Source organism: Heterodontus francisci, chromosome 6, assembly GCF_036365525.1.
Source record: "Heterodontus francisci isolate sHetFra1 chromosome 6, sHetFra1.hap1, whole genome shotgun sequence".
NCBI lineage: Eukaryota > Metazoa > Chordata > Chondrichthyes > Heterodontiformes > Heterodontidae > Heterodontus > Heterodontus francisci.
The window spans coordinates 48,376,995-48,403,390 of NC_090376.1; the positions used below are offsets into that span (position 1 = coordinate 48,376,995).

The 26,396-nt window shown below is 40.9% G+C and overlaps 1 protein-coding gene across 1 annotated transcript in view; it reads left to right on the forward strand.

Annotated features, from left to right (window-relative positions):
- The window catches only part of LOC137371293 (mitochondrial intermediate peptidase-like), a 252,397-nt gene that overhangs the window by 158,981 nt on the left and 67,020 nt on the right, over positions 1-26,396 (forward strand). Inside the window, exons 14-17 of the mRNA XM_068033632.1 lie at positions 6,773-6,977; positions 7,671-7,780; positions 16,008-16,082; positions 22,105-22,224. Of these exons, the coding sequence (XP_067889733.1) occupies positions 6,773-6,977; positions 7,671-7,780; positions 16,008-16,082; positions 22,105-22,224 (510 nt within the window). The remainder of the gene's footprint in view (positions 1-6,772; positions 6,978-7,670; positions 7,781-16,007; positions 16,083-22,104; positions 22,225-26,396) is intronic.

The window sequence follows — 26,396 nt, forward strand, 5'->3', positions numbered from 1 at the left end:
TTGAACTGGTATAGCATTTGAATAGGAAAGTTAGTTCAAATGTTTGCACAGCAAAACATGAAAATAGATGGACATAGGTGCTCTTTGCGTTTTGTGGAAGAAAAAGCTTTTAGAATACATGATCTCCACAATTGAGACAAGTGAGCCAGTTGTCAATCGTTGCTAATTGTGCAGTTTGATATAATTTGCAATGACAATTGATTAGCTATTTTAACCTTAAATAACTCATTAGTAAATTTTATTTGGAATATTGAGAGCTAATTTGGGCACCATAATTTCAAAAAAGGACATTGTGTTGGAGACGGTCAAAAAATCATAAGGGTGATTTAAGGATTCTAGGGCAATCTATTTGAAGTGGAGGTAAAGAAATCAGGCAGGGACTCATCCAATTGTTCAAAATGCTGAAAGGCATGTATAATGCAGATGCAAATAAATTACTTAAAACTAGAGGACGTTGTTATGGTTCAGGCTTCTTCCAATTTTTATTTCCTCTGTGCCTGACTTTTTCTTACATAATGGGTTGGCGAAGTTCCCATAATCAGATCACATCTCTATCAAACTGAAACCTGTATCTTCTATTCTCTGTTGTACTTGGGTTAATGCATCCTGATCTAACAATTAACCGCAATCCTAGATCGTTGCTTACTAGAGAGAAAATAGGTGCCTACTGTGTCTTCTATTCATTCAGATGGCAGGCTTAGTTCCATGACACACAGTAGTCTGGATTCCTGTTTGTTTGTACCATGCATGATCATCTTAATGGCCTAGAATGCCAGCCTAAGTGCTTTTGTACATGATCTGATGTGATTTTCCATCCTTTTAGGATGGGATTGAGATTGTGCTGTGTTCAATGCCTCACCTAGAGTGAATGAAAAGGGAAACTCCAATCGTGAAGAAGCTCAAAGGTGTAGAGGCCTTTTCTCAAGTTTTCTTTTGGAAGGTTTTGTTTTAGTTTTGGCATTAGAACATGTAGGGAATAAGTAGGTGGAAACAAAAGCATCCAATTATAACCTGCATAATCACTGGAAAGCAATTGTAGTTAAAGCATTTGCAAGAGTTTAGCAATATTGGAAGGCCATTAAAGTACAGGAGAGGTGTCAGCCTTGGCTCAGTGGTAGACTCTTACCTCTAATTCTAGAGACTTGAGTAAAAAATCTCGACTGACACTTCACTGAAAGAGTGCTGCACTATCAGAAGTTCCGTCTGTAGAATGAGACCAAGGCTCTGTCTGATCTTGCAGGTGAATGAATACAATCCCATGGCACTATTAAAGGAAGAGCAGGGGAAATCTCTCTTTGCGCCCGAGTCAATATACAACCAACAACCCCAAACAGCAGATTCTTTGACCATTATCTCATTGCGGTTTGTGCAAGTCCTTCTTTTACATTTAGTCTTATATGCCCCCTCATTCTAGACCCCTCAACTACTGGAAAGTCTGTGGAGGCATTTGTCCAATCAAAGGAATGTAGAAATGTACACAATTGGGGAAAACGAGTCTTTTCCGTCCTTCTGCTTGGTCCCAGTGCGTAGGAAATATCATTGCCAGGCCGGTGTGCCTTGGTTTAATGTCTCCTCCGAAAGATGGCACCCCTGACAGTACAGCACTCCCTCCGTACTGTAGTGGAGTCACCATGTAAGAGATTTAGAACAAAGAACAGGAGAAACCTTTAGACACAGTGGATTGTCACACTCTGAAATGTACAATTGTAGTGAGTAATTGAAGCTGCAAACATTGTCAATTTTAAGTGTAGGTTAGATAGGTGGCTGAAGGATAGAGGGGTATGGGAACAGGATGTGCACATGACAGTAGGATGACTGTTCGTTTGGAGGATTATCACCAATATGGTCTGGTTGGGCCCTGTTTCTATTTTTCAATTCTATGTAATCCTGAACCATAGACACAGAACTGCAATGGCCATAAAAATCAACACCACGCTCATCTTTTCAACCTTTCTGTTCTTGCATAGGATCGATCTGCAGTATCAGCTTATATGCTTCACACACATGTACCAACACACAACTGATGCATTTGTCAGCACAACCAACTCTCATCACACTTCCCACTGAATTTTTTTATTCATTCATGGGATGTGGGTGTCACTGGCTAGGCCAGCATTTATTGCCCATCCCAAATTGCCCTTGAATAGAATGGCTTGCTAGGCCACTGCAGAGGGCAGTTAAGAGACAACCACAGTGCACCAGAGTATGGCACAGTTGCCCGAAGTATAGAGGATCACTGGTGCCAGCCATGTAACCATTCAGACAAGATTTCTTTTGTTCGTTCAGCACCCTGCTACTTTCTCTTCCACACATATGTTACCTTCTCAACACCAGGTTGTTGTTGTGTGGTCCTGCTTAGTTCCACTGGCAGTGTTGCAGTTCCAGGCCACAAATGACAGAAATGGCTTGAAGGCACTTTACCAAGTAGAGACTACATTGCAAGTTACTCTGTGTTGTTATTCCAAAAATATACATTGTTCATAAAATTTTTTAAAAATTTACATAATTCAAGTTTGACATTACATAAAGTGTAATACAGATCAGTTTCTTTCAATACAGTACATGAGGTGCCTCACTACACTTGCCAATACAGGTTATATTTACAGTGTACATTTACAAGTCAAACATTCTCTGGTGCATACAGCCCGAGGGATTTTACATGGGTTCCAGCCTATGGCGGAGGGCCTTACACAGTGGCCTTTCCCCACAGAGCCTTTGTGATGGCTGCTCCAAGCTTTAATGTATCCTTCAGCACTTAGTTCTGGACCCTGGAATGTGCCAGTTTGCAACACTCAGTCGTCGACTTGAGGTTGGAGAAGGCTTTGAGCTTCACTTTCTCTTATTCCCTCAATGCTCTTATTATCAAGCTGGCCTCAACAGAGTGGCTCCAGTTTGGGCCTGCTCTTTTGTATTGGGTACCAATTTGTTATCCAAGCAGAGTAATCTTGAGATGCAAGTTGAAGATACGTGTGCATTATCAGATGTGCTCAACTGTCAGTCCATTTTGTGTATCGGTAGCTGACCAATCAGCATGCAGTTGTGTTAGAATGATTTTGTTTGTGATGTCCTTGTGAGGGGAAAGTGGTAGTACCATACATTGCTGGTCTTGACTGCCATCTTCTGCCAGTCATACTGCACTACTGCCCTCTGGGAAAGGTGCAATGGAGTGCCTAAGCCAACATTCCTCAGCCATTTCATGCAACAGCTCCTTCAACTTGGCCATCTATTAAAAAGAAGATTTTAAATGCTGTGGGCTGAATTTTGCAGGTGGAGGCAGGTGGGGTGGAAAATGTCTCTGGGAGAGGCCCGCAACGGGTATCGATGCCGGGAAGTACTGGCCTGATATTGCTGGCGGCGGCGAGGCCTCATGGAGGACCCCATGCCGCTCGGCGACGGGAGTCAAATTTAAATATGTAAAATAATTTAAATGAACAAATAAATTACCTTCTCGCTGCTGCCGTCCGTCCCGTAGCGATATTGGTGCTGGTGGCCGGCACACCTGTGCGGGGATCCGAGGTGGAACACTGGTGGGGAGGAGGGAGCGGGCTAGTTTTTCAGTGCGGGGGGAGAGGGGAATGGCGTCAGTCATTTAATTGGTGTAAGGGCTTGTGAGAAGGGGTAAAGTTCATGAACTTCGGTGCGGGGGGGTAGGTCAGGTACACAAGGTAAGTGTTTTGGGGTGGAGTGGGCAGGTAATTCCATAGTTATTGGGGGTGGTGGGAGATGGTCAGGATCAATTTATTTAATTTGTTTTGAAATCACTATACCTTTAAATATTTAAATTGAAATGTAGGGCTCGAAGCCCTTTAAAAATGGCATCAGTGCCTGTGCAAAGGCGGCTAACACCACTGCCGGGGACGGACCACCCGCCTGCTCCGTGTCATCTGGGTTGGTGGTCTGTCCCTGCTATTTAAATGTGCCGCTGCGCTTAATATCGCAGCGGCTCCGCAGCGGGCAGATTGCCCAGCGATGGAAATATAAATTCCAGCCCTATATTGCACCATCACTTGCCCATAGGCTCAATTTCCTCCCTGCATGTTTGTTTTTGCCATATAGTGGTACAAGCCTGCCACTTTTGGATGTGGAATCAATACCATAAGTGGTGAAGCTCAAGCAGCTTTTGGAAAGGCTTGCAAAATGTTTTGTTCTGCGTGTACTCATTTATCTCTGAGTAAAATCCCTTTGAAACCTTGAAGGGCTTTAGTTCCTGCAGATTTTCTGCCCCTCCATCCCCCTCTCAACTTTAGTCAGCTCCTTGTAGGACACTCAGCTGCACACTCCATGTAATTAGAGCAAACTCCAGAAGACTTGACAGGATTGGATGTTCCTATTTGAGAAAAGTTCCAAGTTAACACTGCATCTGTCCTTAAACCCTATTTTTCAGTCTGTGCTCTCTCTCTCTCTCTCTCTCTCTCTCTCTCTCTCTCTCTCTCTCTCTCTCTCTCTCTCTCTCTCAGTGCTGCTCATGAAGTCTTTGTACGTATGATAATAAATGTGAATAGAAAGCTGTGGTGCAGTAACATTACCAGTAAAAACAATATTTTTCGTAAGTTTTGACAAGCTCTTTGAAGCAGTCAGGTAACCAAAATGTTATGCCTTCACACTTTCATATACAGTGGGATAATCATTTGTAACTAATTATATGACAGTCTGCTTATTTGGACAGCAAACTGTAATCATAAATTACATTTTTGTCTATTAAATACTGCACTCAAACATTTCAATTAGGTAGCCATCAAAAGGAATCCTTTACAGTTAAGTGGCCTAATAGAGTTCAGTTCATACAGTATCTAACTCTTACTTGCTATTTCATACTTGGCAAAAAGAGCATTTTTCGTTTTAAATGCTAGTTGTTTGTAATGTACAAAATCACAGACAGGAACTCAAAATTAATGAGCTTGAGTAGAAATTCTCTCCGTTTCTCCCTCTCTGAAGGCCACATAATAAACATCTGGAATATTTTGCCATTAAAAGCAAGTAATTACTGTTTGAAATAGCTGGGTGGGGAGGCAGGATGCTAAAATTGGCTTTTGTACAGGCACAGAAAAAATCAAGCAGTTTCCCAATCCTGATTGCTATCCAATGACCATGCTAAAACAAGATTTGTTTGTGTGTGTATGTGTGTGAGTAGAGTTCAGGTGAGGACAGTATCGTTCTGGTCTGTGATGCCCATTGTTCAGCCCCCACCATCTTTGAATACATAAGGATAACTGAGGTTCATGAGGGCTGTCAGGGCATAAGAACTGTATTTCAACATTAGTTGCCGTGTTTAGGAGAGAAAGAATAGTAGAGGAAATTGGTATATAGAAAAGCTGGATAAGTCTTTAGAAAAACAATTGACGGTTAAGAGTTAAGTCAAGGTATTGTTCAAAGACTTTATTAACATAATTTCACTTCTGTTCGGACAATTGAAATATCATCTGTGAAGTGGTGGTGAACAGGCTGAACAATGTAAATAGTACTATTACATTATTATCCTAGCTTTTATGCTTTAATAACTTCAGAGCGGGAGAACATTTTCAGGGCTTTTACTTATTGAACAATTTATCTCTGGTTATTTACCTCACTCAGGAAATTAAATAAGGTGGGAAAATCCCTGACAGTTTAAGCCAAATATGATCCATTGGAAGGAATGGGCTTGATGGCCAAATAACTTTTTTTTGCACAGTGGCAGTGTAAAAATGCCACCAATTAGCCTATTCCTCATCTACATGCTCCTCTTTGGTGACATTATCCATAGGCATGTGGTCAGCTTCCCCATGCATGCTGACTACACCCAGTTTTAACTCTCGTCACCCTCAACTTTATGATCACCCTGAGCTGATTGCTTACCTGACAAGATGTTGAGCCAGAGCTTTCTCCAACTTAACAGTGACAAAACCAAAGCTATTTTATTTGGATTCCACCAACAACTGCATACCATTGCCTCTCCTTATACATTCCATCTCCCCAACGCCTCTCCCCGTCCTCAGCTAAATGTCCAGTGCCTGCAATATTACTTGGCTGTGCCTTTACATTACCCCCATTGAAACTTTTATCCATTTATTTATCATCCCAAGACTCAATTTTCCTAACACACTCTTCACTAGCCTAACAAACTCCACCACATAGAAGCTGCAAATCATCTATTGCACTATGCTCACAACTAGTAGATTCCCATTGAAATTTAACCCACCCATCAACATTGTCCTCACTCATTTCTATTTATTCCCTTTCCCTTACACATTGAATTCAGGATCCCATCCTCATTTCCATGTCCCCCTGACCTTACACCACAGGCCTCCAGGCCTGTATCCCAGTTTGCCTTCTACCCATCTTGAAGGTCATGCGGAACAAAAATTGAATTAAAAGCATGCATGTCTTTCACTAGAGAGCTATATGTGCTCAAAAAGAAATGAATAAATTAGAACTGATTTTTTTTTTCACTTTGTATAATTTCCTCCTAGCAAATTTAAGTGATTCTAGTTTCCTTTTATTTCACTAACTTTTCTTGATTACGTATTTTACCACAAAGCCAGTGTTGGAGCAGTAGAAGACCTCTCCCTTCAAGGACAGAAAGTATTTAAAAATGCTTTTTTGTTAAACAAAAACAGTACAATTAAAGTCTACTGTTAAAATTTGAAAAATTAGTCTTTTAGTTTGAATTGTTATCATTATCTTCATCAGCAATGAACTGGCTTTGTGTCTCATATATTGTCTTGTCAGTGAGAATTTCTAGATACTGTAATGCATGAAAACAATATTGAATAAAATTATTTTGCATTCTCTTAAGGACTGTCACTTTACAATTCGGGGTGGCCGATTGTTGGAGAATGGGAAGTACCAGCTTCCTGTTGTGGTACTGATGCTCAGTCTGCCTCATCCAACAAAGTCCTCCCCAACACTCCTAACCCCAGGGATGATGGAGAATCTCTTCCATGAAATGGGTCATGCAATGCATTCCATGCTGGGCCGAACCAGATATCAACATGTAACAGGTAGACCATTTCCATTCAGGACAGTACTTGTACCATTTTAGTGGAGGATTGCTCGGCTATTTTTAGCACTGTTTTAAAAAAAAAACTCATACAGTGGATTTGAAAGCCATAATGCTTAGGATTATATAAGTAATGTTGGGGATTTTCCAGTTTCATTTTTGTTTCGCATCAGACAAGTTGAATAAATTGAAGCAACCCGCTAAGTTCTCTTTCAGTATCTCCTAGGTGTTAATTGTAGAAAACTCTACAGTATATTTTTTGTATACTAAACATCTATATATTCATGCACATTATTTTTATTTTTATTGCATCATCTTCATAAACAAATGACAAGTGCAGTAAAGTGAAATATTGAGGTATTTGTGCAGTTTTAGGCAAAACTTTAACAAAAATAATAGAAGGGATATTGATTAGCAAGAGAAGTAACTCAAGAACAATGTATACCAAAACTGCAATTTCCTATTTCGATCTAAACAGATGTTTTCTAATACCCCTGTCATGGAGAATATGTTCTGCATGGTTTCTCCTAAGTAGTAATCTACCTTTGTCAATAGTACTTACACTAGCTTTGTTTATAGTTGCAGGCTTCAGTCCTGTTGAATTCTTCAGCATCCTGCATATTTCATCTAATTAGTCTGTGTTTTAATGCTAAAACCAAATTTCCTGTGGAGGACAGTATTTTTCTTTTTTCAGGTACAAGATGTCCTACAGATTTTGCAGAAGTTCCTTCAATTTTGATGGAATACTTTGCCAGTGATTATCGTGTGGTGAAGCAGTTTGCAAGACATTACCAGACCGGACAGGTACAGAGATTAGTGTGACTACTATTCCGATGCTTCAATAATATTCCATGGAAAATTTTTAAAACACAAAATTGATTACAAGGCAGTAATCACACTTAAGGTTCAAATAAACGTTGCCGAAATCAATTACAGCCCTGCTATTTATCACCTTTTCTTTATGGAATTCATAGAGATGGTCTCTTTTTAAAACTATAGTTTCCCATCCCTCGCATCAGCTTGGTGAATCCACTATGCTTTAATGTTCTTTGTGTAACAGGGTGCTGAAAACGGCACAACGTACTCTTAACTGTGACCTGAGCAACGTTTTGCAAACATTCATCACCACTTCTCCTCTGGTGCACTAAGCCCAAAATTCTATTGACCTTTTTCCTGGCTTTATCTGTCTACACTCTCACGTTCGAGGACCTATGATTTATGAATCCTAGGTATGTGTACTCCCAGCTTGGGGCAAAATTTATGGTCCTGCTGCCGTAATTGGTGGGTGAAATTGGCAGACCGCAGATCGCGGAGCCACCGTGATATTAAGCACAGCGGCTCATTTAAATAGCCGGGGCGGACACCCACCCCAATGACATGGAGGTGGCAGGGCTGTCTGTCCCTGGCAATGGTGTCAACAGGCTTTGCGTAGGTACTGACACCATTTTTAAAGGGATTTGAGCGCTACGTTTCAATTTAAATATTTAAAGACAGATTGAAGGAGAAAAATTAAAAACATTTATTTTACCCCTCTTTTCCCCCCCCCCCCAATTAACCATAGAATTAATTCCTTGCCATCTGCCCCCCTCAAAGCATTTCCCTTATCCACTTGACCTTCTTCTCCCCCCCCCCCGCCCAAAATGCTTCAACTTTACACTTTACCCCTTCCCACCATCCCCTCCACCAATGAGATGATTTTAACCCTGCTGCCCCCTCCCCACCAGTGTTCCGCATCGGTTCCCCCAGATGGGGTTCCGAAGGCGCAGGAGTGCTGATCACCGGCACCAATATCGCAGCGGGAACTTGAAGGTCACTAATTTGTTTATTTAAATTCATGAATTAATTAAAATATTTAAATTGGGCTTCCGTCGCCGAGCGGCGTGGGGGACCACCATGAGGCCCTGCCGCCCCCAGCAATATTGGACCGGGCCTTCACGGCACCGAGGCCTGTGGCGGGCCTTTCCTGGAGGCATTTTCCGGCCCCTCGCCACAACCCACTTGTTGGCTTCACTCAGCCACATTAAATTTCATCTGCCATTAGTTTTGCCTATTCCACTTACATGTATATATTTTCTGAAATCATTTGTAGTCCTCCTCGCTGTTGGCCAAACCTTGTACTTCTCTCTTACCAGCAAAATTCAAGCTTGCGTTCACTTATCAAAAGTCAAATCATCTACAGATACCAAAGGGCTTGCACCAGTCTCGGAGCAGTGACATCTTGGGGTGCTGCTACAGTGGGATAAAGAGGTAGCAGCGAGTTGCCTATTAAAAAAAAACTTTCTTCATAAGTAGCTTGTAATTTGGATGACATGGTCTGTGCATGACATATTAGGCAGAAATTTATGAGCACGCCGCCATTCACGGCGGAGCGCTCCGATATCGCCGGTCTTCCCGCGCGGATGCGCCGTCGCTGAGCCCCTGTGATATTTCACGCGGGGGCTAATTTAAATGGAGGGGGCGGAGCAGCCACCCGATGACATAGAGGGAGTGGCCAGTGCATCCAGTGCCACCGCGCAGGCGCCAACATCATTTTTAAAGAGCTACGTTCCCCAAAAGTTATCAAATAAATTTTTAATGTCCCTTTCCCATCCCCCCCAATAACAATTACATTAACTATTTGCCCCCCCCCAAAAAAAACACTTACCTTTTAAATCTGACCTTCCCTTCCCCAGACTGCACAAAGGTTAAAATTCACCCCTTCCCACCATCCCTTCACCCATTATGTTTATTTGACCCCATACCTCATTCCCCCCGGCCCCCCCCCCCACCACCACCACTCACACTGAAAATCCTAACTCCTTCCCCCTCCTCACCAGTGGCACGCCACCTTTGCCTGGACAGGGAATTTAAAGCGCGGGAGTGCTGGCTGCTGGCTTCTTAAAGGTAAGTTGATTTAAATTTATGCATATCAGTAATTTAAATATTTAAATCCTGGTCCTGTCGCCCAGTGGTGGGGGGGCGGATGCCACAGAGCCTTGCCGTTACCGGGAGGATCGGGCCAGGCCCTCCCAGTGTCTGCCTCCGTGACGGACCGCTGCCGGAACCATCTTCCACCCTCCTGCCATGAAGCCTGACATTGTGGGCTTGGTAAAATCCAGCTCCAGAGCTGGAACACAAATATCAAGGTTGACATTCTAGAGGGAGTGCTGCACTGTCGGAGGTGCAGTCTTTCAAATGAGATGTTAAACAGAGGTCCCGTCTGCCCTCTTAGGTGGACGTAAAGGACCACTTTACCATACTACAAAGAAGGGTTCTAATAAAGCTAAGTGTTAGTTTATAATAAGTAATTTGTTAGTTTGTAATACCCCTCTGTAGGGGCCCTAACAACCCCACTGCCTTTGGGCGTCTCGGGAGAGACCAAGGCTAAGGGAGTAAACCCTAACAGAAAATCCGGAGCGGAACCCCGTAGTCGCTCATGTGTCACCTTTGGCATGTTTCCGGCAGTTCCTGCAGCCATACCAGTGCCAAGCGTCATGCCCTGCACTCCTTTGGACCCCACCAGAAAGGCCGAGAGGGGGGTTTTGACACTTGGGCAACTCTCAACCTCCATACATTCGCCCAGGCATGCGCCATGGAGAGGTCACTCCATAGTCGCCTCACAGCGACCAAAACAACACGGAAGGCAGCAGTTACGGGTAATAAGTCCAGCTCAATCATTGGCCTTTATAGCCACTCCAGGCGCTGCTTCACAAACCACTGACCACCTCCAGGCGCTTACCCATTGTCTCTCGAGACAAGGAGGCCAAAGAAGAAGAAGAAGAACAAAGGATCCCATGGCACTATTTCGAAGAAAAGCAGGGGACTTATCCCCGGTGTCCTGGCCAATGTTTTTCCATCGGTCAACATCACAAAAAACAGATATCTGGTCATTATCACATTACTGTTCGTGGGAGCTTATCACATTACTGCTGAGTGCAAATTGGCTCCCGCGGTTTCTACATTACAATAGTGACTACACTTCAAAAGTACTTCATTGGCTGTAAAGTGCTTTGAAATGTCCAGTGGTCATTGAAAGGCACTATATAAATGTAAGTCTTTTATTAGATGACTGAGTCACTTTGCTGATATGTGGGAGATAAATTGAACAATGAAGAAAAAACATTTTAGAGCAAAGAAGCTGTTGGAATACAAGCATTTTGCAATTACACATTAGTCAACTATCCCAGTGTTTTCTGCAAGGGAAAGCTGATGCTTAAATAGTTACTCGCTATCTGAATCTCGATTAGTGATGACTCTCTTGCTTTTTGCTTTTTCTGTTTTTTGCCTCCAGCCTTATTAATCATTTAATTACTGCTAGAACCTTTACAGCGGAATTTCAGTACAATGCATGTTTCTACCAAAATGTGGTTCCAGACTTTTAATTGCTTTTTTAATAATGCTCCTCAAGTCCCCTTTATCGCATGAATGCAGATGTTCAGTTATAAAAATTTCACAGCATTTTTGCAGCATGAAAACATTTGCAGATGATATGTGCAGATTTTCCATGAGTAAATTACTTAGTCGTTGAACATAATGTAATTTCATGGCTGCAATTCACTGAATTAAGTGACTACCTAATCCAAGAAGTTTTCTGTTAACTGGCTCGAAATAGAAAATTATAAACTATTTTCCCTTCTAAATGCATGGAAAATAAAGAATTGTAGCCAGATACAGCTGTTGCATATATAAATTTTGCCATGTTTACAAAAGCTGCACAGTGGTAGGTCATGGATTCACACTATTGATTTGCCCACGTGGCAATTTAGTAAATTTGGACGTTTTGTTTGGAGGTGGCGACTAGCTGTTTCCTCATATGGAGGTAAAATGGGGGATCAGCTCAAGGCAGATCACAGTATGTTCAGCATAGAAAAATACATTTTTAACTGGGGACAAAGAAGGACAGATATTATCACCTCATTCTTGATAATTCACAATAACTCAAAGTACAGATTTCATTTTTACTATGTGTATATTCATAACTTAAAAGTTGCACTAAAAAGTTCAATGAGCTTTATTTTAAAACAACAGTGTTCCAGTACTGTCTATGTCACTGTAAAAATAAAACATAAATGGCAAAAGATGCCAACTAAATGCTTAACAAAGAATGTCGGATTCAAGAACAGAATTTTGGTCTCTTAGTTCAGCTGGTCCTACATTTGAAGATGCCAAATATTACTGTTCCGTCAGCTCTTGTTGGTACATAAATAATTATATTAAAGATAACAAAATAATGAGGATAAGAGAAAATAAAAAATTAAGTATTTTGTATTTCTCTCTTTCAATCATTACACATTGACTATGAATGAGATCACCACAGTAGCTTGTCGGCTTGTTTGACAATGGGCAGAAATAGAAATTCGTCCTACTGAACAGCAGGGCAACAAGTTTGTCAAAATGGATTAATGTCTTTGCTTATAGATTATTTTTAGTATACCGAACAACCATTTAAAAACTGGTGTTAATTTTAGTGTATTGTGATTTAGTGACCTCGTTGAGGAGGGAGGGAAAACAAGTACATTTTAAAAAATTATGCTTGCTATTATTTAAATATTGTAATGAGAAATGGTAACTGGTGTAGTGATGTCACAATTTGTATTTGAGTCCCATAGGAGCAGAATCAGATGGGAAAAGGATGAGGTAGAGGAGGGGAGATTGTCGACTAACAGGGCTAATTATCACTCTGGACTGGGGCTTGTCCATCTCTGTAAATTTTGAAAACTGATTTTTTGGTTTGGGATGTGACTGTACTTTGGGAAACCAGAAACATTATTTACTGCCTTTTTTATGTACCAGTTGTCACAAGGCTAAATGGTACAAAAATAAGCTTTTTTCATTACAATAACACATTTGTCTTTAACTTTAAATTGTACTGTGTCAGATTGTCACAGGGCAAGATTGAGGCTTCCTTCTTATGCGGCAAATCAGCTGATTCTGGTGTGGCAGTTTTGAATAGCATTGCTGCTTTTCTAAGCGACACCAATTGTTAGATTATTTTTATTAAAATGGAATGGTTAGGTGATATGTATGTATCTTAGGGTGATGGTTGCTCCATTATCTGTTCACACAGAAAATGTATTGGTGTCTGAATATCAGGAAATTCTCATTGCAGTCAGCCACACTATTATAATACTCTCTTTTCTGGGATCTCAAAACTGGAACTCCTTATCACTCCCGGCTTTCACTTCCTCAGTTCTTAAAAGCCCAAGCTTGATGTCTGTTTATCTAGTTTTCTACAGTTTTCAGTCTTGGTGTCCTGCACTACACTGTCCCTTTCCCCAGTTTCCCAATTTTAAAAAAATTAGACGTTTGCTTAAATTATACCAGTTTATTTAATTGAGGGTGTAACAACTAAGGGGATTAAAATCTACTTCAGGGAAACAAAAATATGTTGCTTCAATAGAACAAAATTTCATGCCTCTCATTGTTGAGCAACCAGTCGGAACTGTTGCCAACTGTGGGGAGTGGGAACTTAAAATGTGGTAAATCAGATGTTTGGCAACAACCTCAATTTGTATTTGTGTAACATTTTTAACGTAGTAAAACATCGTAAAGGTGCATCACAGGAATGTTATCAAACACAATTTGATACCAAGCCACACAAGGAAATGTTGGGCCGGGAGATGTAAAGCTTGGTCAAAGTGGTAGGTTTTAAGGAGCATCATAAAAAAAAAAGAGAGGGGCAGAGAGTTTTAGGGAGGGAATTTCAGAGCTTAGGGCCTAAGCAGCTGAAGTCATGGCCACCAGTGGTGGAACAATGAAAATCAGGGATACTCAAGATGCTCGAATTGGAGGAGTGCAGGTATCTTGAAAGGTTGAGGGTGGAAGAAGTTAGAGATAGGGAGAGGTGAGCCCAAGGAGGGATTTGAAAATGAGGATGAGAATTTTAAAATCAAGGTGTTGATGGATCAGAAGCCAATGTAGATGAGTAATGGGGGTGATGGGTAAGTGGGACTTGTGATTTAGAGCACAAGCAGCAGAGTTTTAGATGAGCTCAAGCTTAGACGGTGCAAGGTGAGAGGCTGGCCTGGGGAGCTTTGGAATAGTCAAGTCTTGAGGCAAAAAAACACGGATGTTGAGTTTCAACAGCAGATGAGCTGAGGTAGGGGCAGATATGGGCAATATTACTGAGTTGGAAGTAGGTGGCCTTGGTGATGGCGAGGATGTGGGATCAGAAGCTGATCTCCTGGTCAAGTAGGGCAGTGAGGTAGCAAGCAGTCCAGTTCAGCCTGGGTTAAGAAAGGACCTGTTAGGATCTATCAGCCCAACAACAATACAGGTTGATGCTGAACCTGCTTGTACCTCATTAACTCAGTAGCAACATCAGGTGCTTCTAAATGAACTGTAGCTTGTGTCAGCTGCAATGTACAGTTCTTCTACAGTTCCAAAAGGATGTTTCCATCCCATTCTCTGAATTATATGCCCTTATTTCGCAAGTGTGATTTCCTCTCATACGCTTTGAAACTAGTGCTGAATTATGTGGCGTTGTGTACTTTTTGGACTTGTCTAGGTATTGATTATGTGGTGGTGTGTGTTTTTTGGACTTGTCGAGGTGATGGATTGGTTATACCAAGATTGTCCAAAGTATGGTCCGTGGGCCAGAATCCGGCCCGCCTAGTGTTTCCATCCGGCCTGTGGATGTAAACTGTTCCTGGGGCTGTTCCTCATCCTCACCGTGACTGGAGATCAGAAGTTTCCCTTTGTCGTCTTCTTCCAGAGCGGCCTTTTTAAAAACATCACACTGTCAGTTTCAAGCCGACAGTTGCTGACGTCGGGAACAGCCGTTTTCCAACAGATTCGGAATTTTCCAGCTGGTTCTCACTTTTTTTTTTGTAAAAAGCCCGCCGGAAAACCCCGAGTTTGTTGGAAAACAGCTGTACCCGACATCAGCAACTGCCAGCTTGAAACTGACAGCGCGATGTTTTTAAAAAGAACTGACCAACCATCTGCTGAGTGTCCACTCTCTGCAAGTGTGTTAGATGGGAGGGACAACTGAGAGAGGGAGAAGAGGGGGAACACCGAGAGGAGGGGGGAACAGAGAAACAAAGAGAGAGGGGGCAGAGAGTGGGGAACACAGCGGGGAGTGGAGAAAGAGGGTTGGTAGAGAGGGAAGAAGGAGACAGAGAGGGGGGGGAGAGAGAGACACACACACAGGGGAGTGTGGGGAGAGAGAGTCAGAGTCATTTACTTATGGCACAGAAGGGGGCCACTCTGTCCACCGAGCCCATGCCGGCTCTCCACAGAGCTATGCTGTCAGTCCCACTCCCTGACTCGATCCCCATAGCCCTATTTCTCTCAGGTGGCCATCTAACTTCCTCTTGATGTCATTGATCGTCTCCGTTTCCACCGCCTTTGTGGGCAGTGATTTCCAGGTCATTACCACCCGCTGAGTAAAAAAGTGCTTCCTCATATTCCCCTGTATCTTTTGCACAAAACTTTTAATCTGTATCCCCTAGTCCTAGAGGGGAGGGGCTGGGGGACAGAAAATGAGACACACACACTCACAGAGCACGGGGAGAGGGGGGAGAGTGATCAAGATCTCTCCTGAAAGATGGACACCTATTTAGAATACACTGCATCGCTACATCAAGTGTGCGGGCAGAGACTGACTACTTATGCAAGCAAAAATAATGCCAGGTATGTCACTAAATCAGTTTTAAAAATGGTGACGAGAAAGTAAATCAGTAAATTATTCTTCTCATTTAAAGCTTCTTTGCAAAAATGCACATTTGTTGTTTTTATTAGTAAGATAAATTTTTAATGCCTTTTTCTTTCGAAATTTGCTCACCGGTCCCCCGGGCCAAGCAAAAATAGTAATGCGGCCCTCCACCCAAAAAGGTTGGACAACCCTGGGTTATACTACTATCCACCCTTTTGTAATTGGGAGTCCACCAAGAGAGGTTTTAGCCTTCTAGGTTATACTGTGCAATGCAGCCAAGAGACATATGAGTATGAAATAATAGCATAGAAGATATTAATATTTTATTCAAAAACAGATTAATTCTCCAAGAAATTATGATGAATACATTTTTACATTTCTCTAATACCATTTCAGCCATTACCTCAGAATATGGTTTCCCGGCTCTGTGAATCTAAGAAGGTTTGTGCTGCTGCAGACCTGCAACTTCAGGTAGGTAAATATACAATCGTATTATCTCAGATTAAAGGTTTTCATACTAATCCGAGCCTGAATTATAACGAATGCCAATATTTTAATCATATATTAACCAGCACTAGTTCCACTGGCAGAATTAAAATTCCTGACTGACTGACTTAAGACGTCTGCATAAGTGTGATGCACCTTAGGTCCATGAATAAAGGCCCTGTGCATGAGGATTGCAGAGCTCAGTTTCTCTATGGACTAGCACTTGTCAATCTTGGTAAATTTAGAACATTCCTTTTTGGTTAACGTTATTTGGGATGTGACTACTTTGGGAAACCCCAGAAATACTATCTATTGCCTGTCTAAACCTGTTATCATAATGTCAATGCAAACATACAAATTAGGAGCAGGAGTAGGCCACTCGGCCCCTTGATCCTGCTCTGCCGTTCAATAAGATCATAGATAAAGTGATTACTCCACATTCCCGCCTACCTCCAATCACCTTCCCCCCCCACCCCCCTCCGCTTATCAAGAAGCTCTAGCTCTGCCTTAAAAATATTCAAAGACTCTGCTTCCAGTGCATTTTGAGGAAGAGAGTTCCAAAGACTCACGACCCTCTGAAAGAAAAAGTTTCTCCTTATCTCTGTCTTAAATGGGCGACCCCTTATTTTTAAACAGTGACCCCTAGTTCTAGATTCTCACACAAGAGGCAACATCCTTTCCACATCCACCCTGTCAAGACTCCTCAGGATCTTATATGTTTCAATCAAGTCGCCTCTTACTCTTCTAAATTCCAGCGGATACAAGCCTAGCGTGTCCAATCTTTCCTCATAAGACAGCCTGCCCATTCCAGGTGTTAGCCTAGCAAACCTTCTCTGAACTGCTTCCACTGCATTTACATCGTCCCTTAAATAAGGAGACCAGTACTGTACACAGTACTCCAGATGTGATCGCACCAATGCCCTGTATAGCTGAAGCATTACCTTCCTACTTTTGCATTCAATTCCCCTCGCAATAAACGATAACATTCTATTAGCTTTCCTAATTACTTGCTGTACTTGCATACTAACCTTTTGCAATTCATGCACCAGGACACCCAGATCCCTCTGCATCTCAGAGCTCTGCAATCTCACCATTTAGATAATATACTTTCTATTCTTCCTGCCAAAATGGACAATGTCACATTTTCCCACATTATATTCCATTTGCCAGATATTTGCCCACTTACTTAACATATCTATCTCCCTTTGTAGCCTCCTTATGTCCTCTTCACAATCATCACAACTTACCTTCCTATTTATCTTTGTGTCATCAAATTTAGCAACCATACCTTCGGTCCCTTCATCTGAGTCATTTATATAAATTGAAATAAGTTGAGGCCCCAGCACTGGTCCCTGTGGCACACCACTTGCATCTTGTCAACCAGAAAATAACCCATTTATGCCTTCTCTCTCTTTACTGTTAGCCAGCCAATCTTCTGTACATGCTAATATTTTACCCCCAACACCATGTGTTTTTATTCTTCGCAATAACTTTTGATGTGGCACCTTATCAAATGGCTTCTGGAAATCTAAGTACAATACATCCACCAGTTCCCCTTTATCCACAGCACATGTAACTCCCTCAAAGAACTCCAATAAATTGGTTAAACATGATTTCCCTTTCACAATACCGTGTTGACTCTGGCTGATTACCTTGAATTTTTCTACGTGCCCTGCTATAACATCTTTAATAGTAGCTTCTAACATTTTCCCTAAGACAGATGTTAAGCTAACTGGCCTGTCGTTTGCTGCTTTCTGTCTCCCTCCCTTTTTGAATAAAGGAGTTACATTTGCTATTTTCCAATCTAATGGAACCTTTCCCGAATCTAGGGGATTTTGGAAAATTAAAACCGACCAATCAACTATCTCACTAGCCACTTCTTTTAGGACCGCAGGATGAAGTCCATCAGGACCCGGGGACTTGTCAGCCCGCAGCTCCAACAATTTGTTCAGTACCACTTCCCTGGTGATTGTAATTTTCTTGAATTCCACCCTCCCTCCCATTTCCTGACTTACAGCTAATTCTGTGATGTTACTTGTATCTTCAATAGTGAAGATCGATGTAAAATATCTGTTCAATTCATCTGCCATCTTCCTCTTATCCATTATTAATTCCCTAGACTCACTTTCTATAGGACCAGCGCTCACTTTGTTAACTCTTTTTAAAATATCTATAGAAACTCATACTATCTTTTTATATTTCTAGCTAGCTTTCTCTCATACTCTAGTTTTTCCTTCATTATCAATCTTTTAGTCATTCTTCGCTGTTTTTTATATTCTGTCCAATCTTCTGACCTACCACCCATCTTTCCATAATTATATGCTTTTTTGTTAAGTTTGGTACAATCTTTAACTCTTCTAGTCAACCACAGATGATGGGTCCTCCCCTTGGAATGTTTCTTTCTCGTTGGAATGTATCTATTCTGTGTATTCTGAAATATCCCCTTAAATGTCTGCCACTGCATCTCTGTTGACCTATTCCTTAACCTAATTTGCCTGTTCACTTTAGCTAGCTCTGCTTTCATACCCTCATAATTGCCCTTATTTAAGTTTAGAATATAGTCTTGGACCCACTCTTCTCTCCCTCAAAGTGAATGTAAAATTCAATAATATTATGATCACTGCTACCTAGGGGTGCCTTAACTACGGTCATTCATTAATCCTATCTCTTGCACAATAACAAGCCTAGTATAGCCTGCTCTGTGGTTGGCTCCAGGACATACAGTTCCAAGAAATTATCCAAAAACATACTATGAATTCCTCATCTAGGCTACCTCTGCCCATCTGATTTTTCCAGTCTATATGTAGGTTAAAATCCCCCATGATAATCGCTGTACCTTTCTGACAAGCTGCCATTATTTCTTCCTTTATACCCCATCCTACAGTGTGGTTACTGTTAGGGGGCCTGTACACACTGGATGAATGCCATTATGTAAATGATTATTATTGGAGAGAGAGGTAAACTTTTATTTTTTTTGACCTCGGCATGGGTAAATATGATAAACAAAATGAACTGGATGCAATATGCCAGTACTCCAATATGCTGTTATGATAGCGAATAGTAGGATCTGGTTTCACACCTCTACTTTCAGGAAAGGAATTAAGTGACAAATATGCACTTGCTCAGAGGGAGGGAGGGAAAACTAAAGGCAATCACCCTGGACGAGCATTACACAACTTTATATTACAGGTCACTTTTGGCAGAGGTTTGAGAGCAGGTCACCTACGTACTTTCTCTGCAATAATCTACGTCAGAGGGAGACATAGGAACATAAGAACAGAAGTAGGTTATTTAGCTCCTCAAACCTGTCCACCTTTCACTGAGATTGTGGCTGATCTGTGATCTAATTCTGTACACTTGCCTTTGCCCCAAATTCTTTAATCCCTTTGAATAACAAAAGTCTATCAATCTCTGATTTTAATATTTAAAATTGATCTGGCATCAATTGCTGTTTGTGGAATATAAGAACATAAGAAATAGGAGCAGAGGTAGGCCATTCAGCCCCTCGATCCTACTCCATCATTCAATAGGTACATGGCTGATCTGATCTTGGCCGCAACTCCACTTTCCTGCCTGCCCTTCATAACCCTTGACTCCCCTATAGTTCAAGGATCTGTATCTGAGCCTGGAATGTATTCAATCACTCAGCTTTCACAGCTCTCTGGGGCAGAGAATTCTAAAGATACACAACCCCGAGGGAAGAAATTCCTTCTCATCTCTGTCTTAAAAGGACAACTCCTTACTCTGAAACTATGCCCCCTAGTTCTAGATTCCCCCAGAAGGGATAACATCCTCTCAGCTTCTGCCCTATTAAGTCCCCTCAGAATCTTTTATGTTTCAATAAAATCACATCTCATTCTTAACTCCAGAGAGTATAGGCCCAACCTGCTCAACCTTACCTCGTAAAACAATCCCTTCATCCCAGGAATCAACCTAGTGAATGTTTTCCAACCTGTCTCCAATGCGAAGTATATCCCTGCTTAAATAAGGAGACCAAAACTGTATGCAGTACTCTAGGTGTAGTCTCACCAACGCCCTGTACAGTTGTAGCAAGACTTCCTTACTTTTATACTCCATCCCCTTGCAATAAAGGGCAATGCTCCATTTTCCCTTCGAATTACTTGCTGTACCTGCATAAGAACTTTTTTTTTGCATTTTTGTATGCTTTTTCTTTTAGCTTTGTTTTTTTACCTCTAGTCGTCCATGGCTGATTTTTGGCAAGTAAAGATTTTGCCCCTCAGAAAATAAGGATATGAGAAAAAGGAGCTGGAGTAGGCCATTTGACTCTTCAAGCCTGCCCCAACATTAATCAGATACTAATCCAGAGATTAGAACCCTTGACGTCCTTTTCTACAATTTAGCTGTTGGTTCCTGGTACTCTCCAACAGCACTTTTTGCCCGCTCTTCCCTATGTTGTTGGTCTCAACATGGAGCACAACTTTAAAAGGGCAAGTAGGAAAATACAAATGTATGATAGTTAAAATATTAGAACATAACAGAATATTTATTTAATATGCAAAATTTATTTAATATGCAAAGATTTCAACTGCTTAATCACTTTCATAAAGTCAGTTATCTGAAATTATCTGACCTGCCTGAAACAGGTTGCAAACAGATAACTGTTGCAATGCTATGGGACAAGCCCCCTGCTCCCAACTGATGGATTTCTGTAAAGAAAACGAGACTTAAGATGAGCACATGACAATTGCTACTCATATCTTTGCTGTGCTCATAATACCTGCTGGGCTAGATTTTGCACTCAGTGACCCCATTCATTACACCTGCACTTTTTGCACTGGAACGTACTGTAAATTAGAGAGGCAAAAAGCGCAGTACCCTCTGCAGAGCACATGGGATCTGTGTGAACAAGGTAAGCAACCGTGTATCTCCTTTTCCAATCAGATTCAAGATTCGTTAATGAGCATTGCAGAATCTGAACAGGGAAGTGTCGTTTAGAATATCGAATTCAATGTTAAATCTGGTACAGCAAGTGAAAAAAAGAGAGGGAAAGAAAGACTGGCTAAGAGAGAGAGGTAAAAGAGAAAGAAAAATTTTTTTAATCCCCAAATAATTAAAATATGATGGTATGAGACTCCACACTTGTAAAATTAATTTTCAGTGCCAGGGAGGTTGTTTGGCAGTCATTAAGTCTTACAGTGCTGTTAATGTACAAGCCCTAAACTTTTCTGGTGAGTTTAGCTGGTATCTATGAGGTAAGTACAGCAATTTCACATTGTTCAATGTATTTGAATGGAGAGTCAGAGGGCAAGATGCTGTTTTCGGGCAACTTTTGGAGGAATGTCGTATCTTGGACTGCAGTTCTGGATATCGCATTTAACTGCTCATGTGTGCTCGCCAGAAGTTGCTGTCTGGAATGGTAGCATGGGCGGACACGTGGCATGTATAACTCAATGCAGGAACGTGTGAGATGATAAATCTTGGTAAGAAGAGATCCAAAACATGCTAAATATTATAATTTTAAAGGGGATGCAAGAAGAGAGAGATTTAGGGATGTTGTACACAAGTCTTTGAAGGGGGCAGGATAGCTTAATACAGTAGTTAATAAAGCATATGGAATCCTGGGCTTTATAAATAGAGGCATAGCGTACAAAAGTCAGGAAGTTATGCTAAACCGATATAAAACACAGGTTGGGCCCCAACTGGACCAATGTGTTCAATTCTGGGCACCACATTTTAGAAAGTAGAAGTGTTTGAAAGGAGGAAAAGTTACAGGGACATGGGGAAAGAGAGGAGAACTGGGGCTAACTGGATTGCTCTTTGGAAGAGCCGACGCAGACCTATGGGCCCAATGGCCGCCTCCTGTGCAGTACTATTTATGATTCTCATTACAGTACATCACAATATTATAGGAATATTGTCAGGAACTATTGTCTTGTAAAACAGATGTTCTGATCACCAATGAAATTTAACATCATTTCTTGTATTAGCCAATTATAATTATCCTTTAATAAGCTACAGTAACTTAATAAGTTTTCTTTTAAATTAGATCTTCTATTCAGTCCTGGATCAAATCTACCATGGAAAATATCCTTTACCAAAATCAACAACTGAGATTCTGAAGGAAACCCAGGAAAAATTTTACGGACTGCCCTATATACAAAACACGGTAAGACTTTGTTATTGAATTATTTTCAATTTAGAACTGATGTGCTAAGTTTACATTAAACTTGTGATTTTGTATGGATTGCATATAAAAATTAAAAGCTTGCAGGATTTTTATTTCTGCCATATCAAGATGTAATCATTTAGTCTGAAATTTGAGCCCTGAAAGAGAAAAACATTTTGCTGTTAAATTATGAACATTAGATTTTTAATACTTGCTGTGTGTCTTTATGGAGGGAGGCGTCAAAACACTTGTAGAGAGTAAATTTTATTTCTCAAATAAATAAAGGATTTTAGTGATCTTGGGTATGCTTATTTGCTTAATTAAAACTATTACAGTTATGTGGCGAAATGCGTAGAGAATATTTTTGACTCGAAATGGTTCTGTTTGTAACTTCTGGGTTAATGGGGGAAATTTTAGAACCAATAAACTGCTGGAAGTAAAAATGTAAACTATCTCAAACCCGAACCCTTGTAACCGACCACTTCCAATTTTAATGGAGATGGGATTTTAATGAGGCTGCGTGCCTCAGATTTCTTTCGCGGTTCCAGCTTTAAAGCTGGCCAGCCAGGTTTCCCTGTCCTTGCAACAGACCCCACCCTCTTAATTCTGCAAGCAAACCTGTTAATTGTCCCCACTGTTCTGCAATCACTGTCCCCTGCATGTGTGATCACCACCACCGCATGTGATCGCTGACATCCCCTTCGCTTTCATGATCGCTGACTCCCTCGCCCTGTTGCGTGCGTCGTTGCTGCCAACCCCCCTCCCCCATCCCTGCCGGACGTGCGCGGGACTCTTTAGGTTGCTTAAATTCCTGACATCTCCAAAATAAATGTTCACAAAGAAGTGTGCAAGTAAATCTTCCTGAATACAGCAGCTTAGTGTGTTCATAATTCAAAAACAAGTTTTTTGCTTGTGATTACTTCAGCACAGTGAAAGGATTGGAAATTCAGTGTTCTGTGACTTAGATCACAGCAATTATCTACTTAATTGCTGCAGATGAGGTAAACCATTGGATGCACAACTCCTGAGGTGCCTGATTTGTATTGCGCTCACTGCAGCATATTCAAACTGCTTTTCTTGGAAACTTTGGAATAAGTTACAAACATGAAGATCGGAGGATAAGGCGGCGTAATTTATGATGCAAAGCACATACAGAACTGGGTCATCCTCTTCCTTCATCTAGGTTTCAGGAACTTCCACAATATCTGTTAGTTATCTATTTACCATCACTTCTTTCATCCATTTGCTTTTTGTGGTCACAGCAATCTTATAGCTACATCTTGAATTATTCCTCGTCTTTGCTGAATTCACATGACTGTTTCCTAATAATTAGTACACACTGTTATTTCCCCATTCCTCAAATTTTGCTCTTAATTTAGACTTTCAAGAATTGAGTTTTTCAAAATCAAATGGATTGTTTCATTCAACACATTAATTATGCTAGGAAGTGATATCATAGAGTGCTGTTAGGCCTGTTCATTCTACCGAAAGTAATAAATAACTGCATTCTAATGAAAAGTTTAACAACATGGTGCAGGTTATGATAGTAAATTTCAAATGTGTTTTAAACATTCTGCAATGAATAATATTGAAAGATACAATATATATTATCATTCTGTGATATATTCAAAGTCTCAAATTAAATGATTGAATATTTTTTCCTTCAAGTTCCTTCTTATATTAGGCTTGGCCTTCTCACCCCTACTGTATTTTCAGTGCAGTAGGATTAGTTGACAGATTGCTTCTGGGTGGGATATATGAACGGTAATTTTTACTGAAATTTAATTAAACTGGTTCTCTGTACTCAACCTGCTGTCAACTTTGTGATGTTGAGGAATGTCAATAACCCTTTGCTGCATTCTTTTGTGACTGATGTATTTCACAGGTATTATGTTGAATCTAGCCTACTGCATATCTCTGCATTGTTTTCCATCTAATATTTATTTTGGTATTACATATTCAGTGTTTTTATAAAGGTGCACAACAAGGTTTACAACCATATAAACCTAGCTTTAAACCTAGTACAGCACAGAAAGGTAAAATTATAGATGCATCCGTGGTCAACTATATACAGAAAGGGTGAAATATAGTGTAGGCAGATAGACAGGTAAAAGATGCCTAGAGATGGGTAGGTGTAGGGTGGTGTACAGTCCGAAAGGATCTCATGTATTGCTTGGTTAGCTTCACGATGGCATAACTATTGAAGAATCTTTCTGAAGGCAGAAAGTGAGATATTTCATGGTGACATTGGTCCATTGTATTTTTGGACCAGCAAGCGATTGAGTATTTTTACCAAATTTTTTAATTCATTGGAAATGCACCTTTTGTTTGGGTAGAGCAATGATAGTACTGGACTAGAAACAGAGATCACAAGTTTAATTCCCACTATGGCAAATTGTGAAAATGAATTCAATAAAAAAAATTTACTTCTTGGTATGTGGGCTGTATTTATAAGGCATTAGGCCATTGAGTCACCTGCATAGTGTGGGGACTAGAGTCATATGTAGGCTAGATTGGGTAGGGTGTCATGTTCTCTTCCCTGATGGATATTTCATTGGTTTTACGATATATGTGAGGCAATTTTTTTAGAGCCACCCCACAAATTACCAGATTTATTGACTTGACCTTGTGCTGATGGTTCTTCCACAAAGATGTTAGGTCAGGAAATTGACCATGAAAGCTGATGGATTGTCATGAAAAATCCCACTGCTCAATAATGTCCTTCAGGGATGGGAGCCTGCCACCACACCAAATCTGGCCTACATGTGACTTGAATCCCACACTACACAGTTCACTCAATGCCCTCAGGGAAAAAGGGGATGGGCAATAAATACTGCCTTGCCAGTGTCAACCACAAATATTTAAAAAGAAAAGGATAGCATGAAAATATATAGTGAATTGAATAAATCAGGATGCATTCAGTTATGTAATGGAAGAGTACATTTGCAAACACATCAACTTAGAGATTAAAAGTTGAGATAATTTCACACTGGATTGGTGCGGAGTGGTGGAGGGGAGGAGTCCAAAGTTTACATTTTCTGACCAGAGACTGAAAGTGAAAGCAAGAGTTCAGTGGATAGTACCTAGATGCTGGCTCTGAATCTATTCTCTGTTAGAATGATAGAGACTGCCAGTTTGAACACATGGCCCATTAAAATTGCTTAAAGGGCAGTTAGACTAGAATTAGGAATATATAGGTTTTTGAGAACTGTTTTTCCTCATGGTGGAACCATCACACACTATAAATTGGATAGTTTCACCATAGGATTTACTGTTTCCAGATGGGCTTTTCTATTAAATTAACTCACAATCACCTATATACAGTTACAGACTCCCATTACTTTTATTCATACAAGGATGTAGATATTAGAGGTAGGGATGTAGAATTGGCTAGCAGCTGATTATAAATTTTTTGATTTGTTCACGGGATGTGGGCAATACTGGCAAGCTGTATTTATTGTCCTCCCTAGTTGCTCCAAGAAGGTGATGTTGGGCTTTCTCCTTGAATTGCTTTGACCTTGCGCTGATGGTACTCCCTCAGCGGTGTTAGGTAAGGAATCCCAGAATATTGACCTAGTGATAATGAAGGTATGGTATATGTTCAAGTCAGGATGATGTGTAACTTGGAGGTGATAGCATTCCCATGTTATTGCTGTTCTTGAGTGATGGCTAGCAGATTATTGGTGAGTAGATGCTGCTTAATAATGGCTCCTTCCACCAGTTTGCTGATAATTAGGAGCATGCTAAATGATGCAGTAATTGGCCAGGTTAGAATTGTCCAGCCTTTTGTTCATAGGATATACCTCATAGATGCCAATGTCATAGTTGCATTGGTTTAGCTTGACTGGCTAGGGGGTGGAGTGAGTCTAGTTCTGATGCACAGGTCTTCAGCACTATATTCATGATATAGTGCCCATATGAATTCACCTGATATGCATCATACACTTTTTTTTTGTTTCATCGTATTCTGTAACCCCTCATCATCCAAGGAGCCCTAACTTTGGTTGCCCTACTTTTCACGCTTGCTGGAATGTAACTGGCCTGTACCTGAAACATCTCCTCCTTCGAGATCGTCCATTATTCCAGTACAGTTTTTCCTGTCAATCTCCTACAGTTTAGATGTTCTACTTTAGATTGTTCCTTGCTCTTCTCCATTACTAATCTAAATCTTA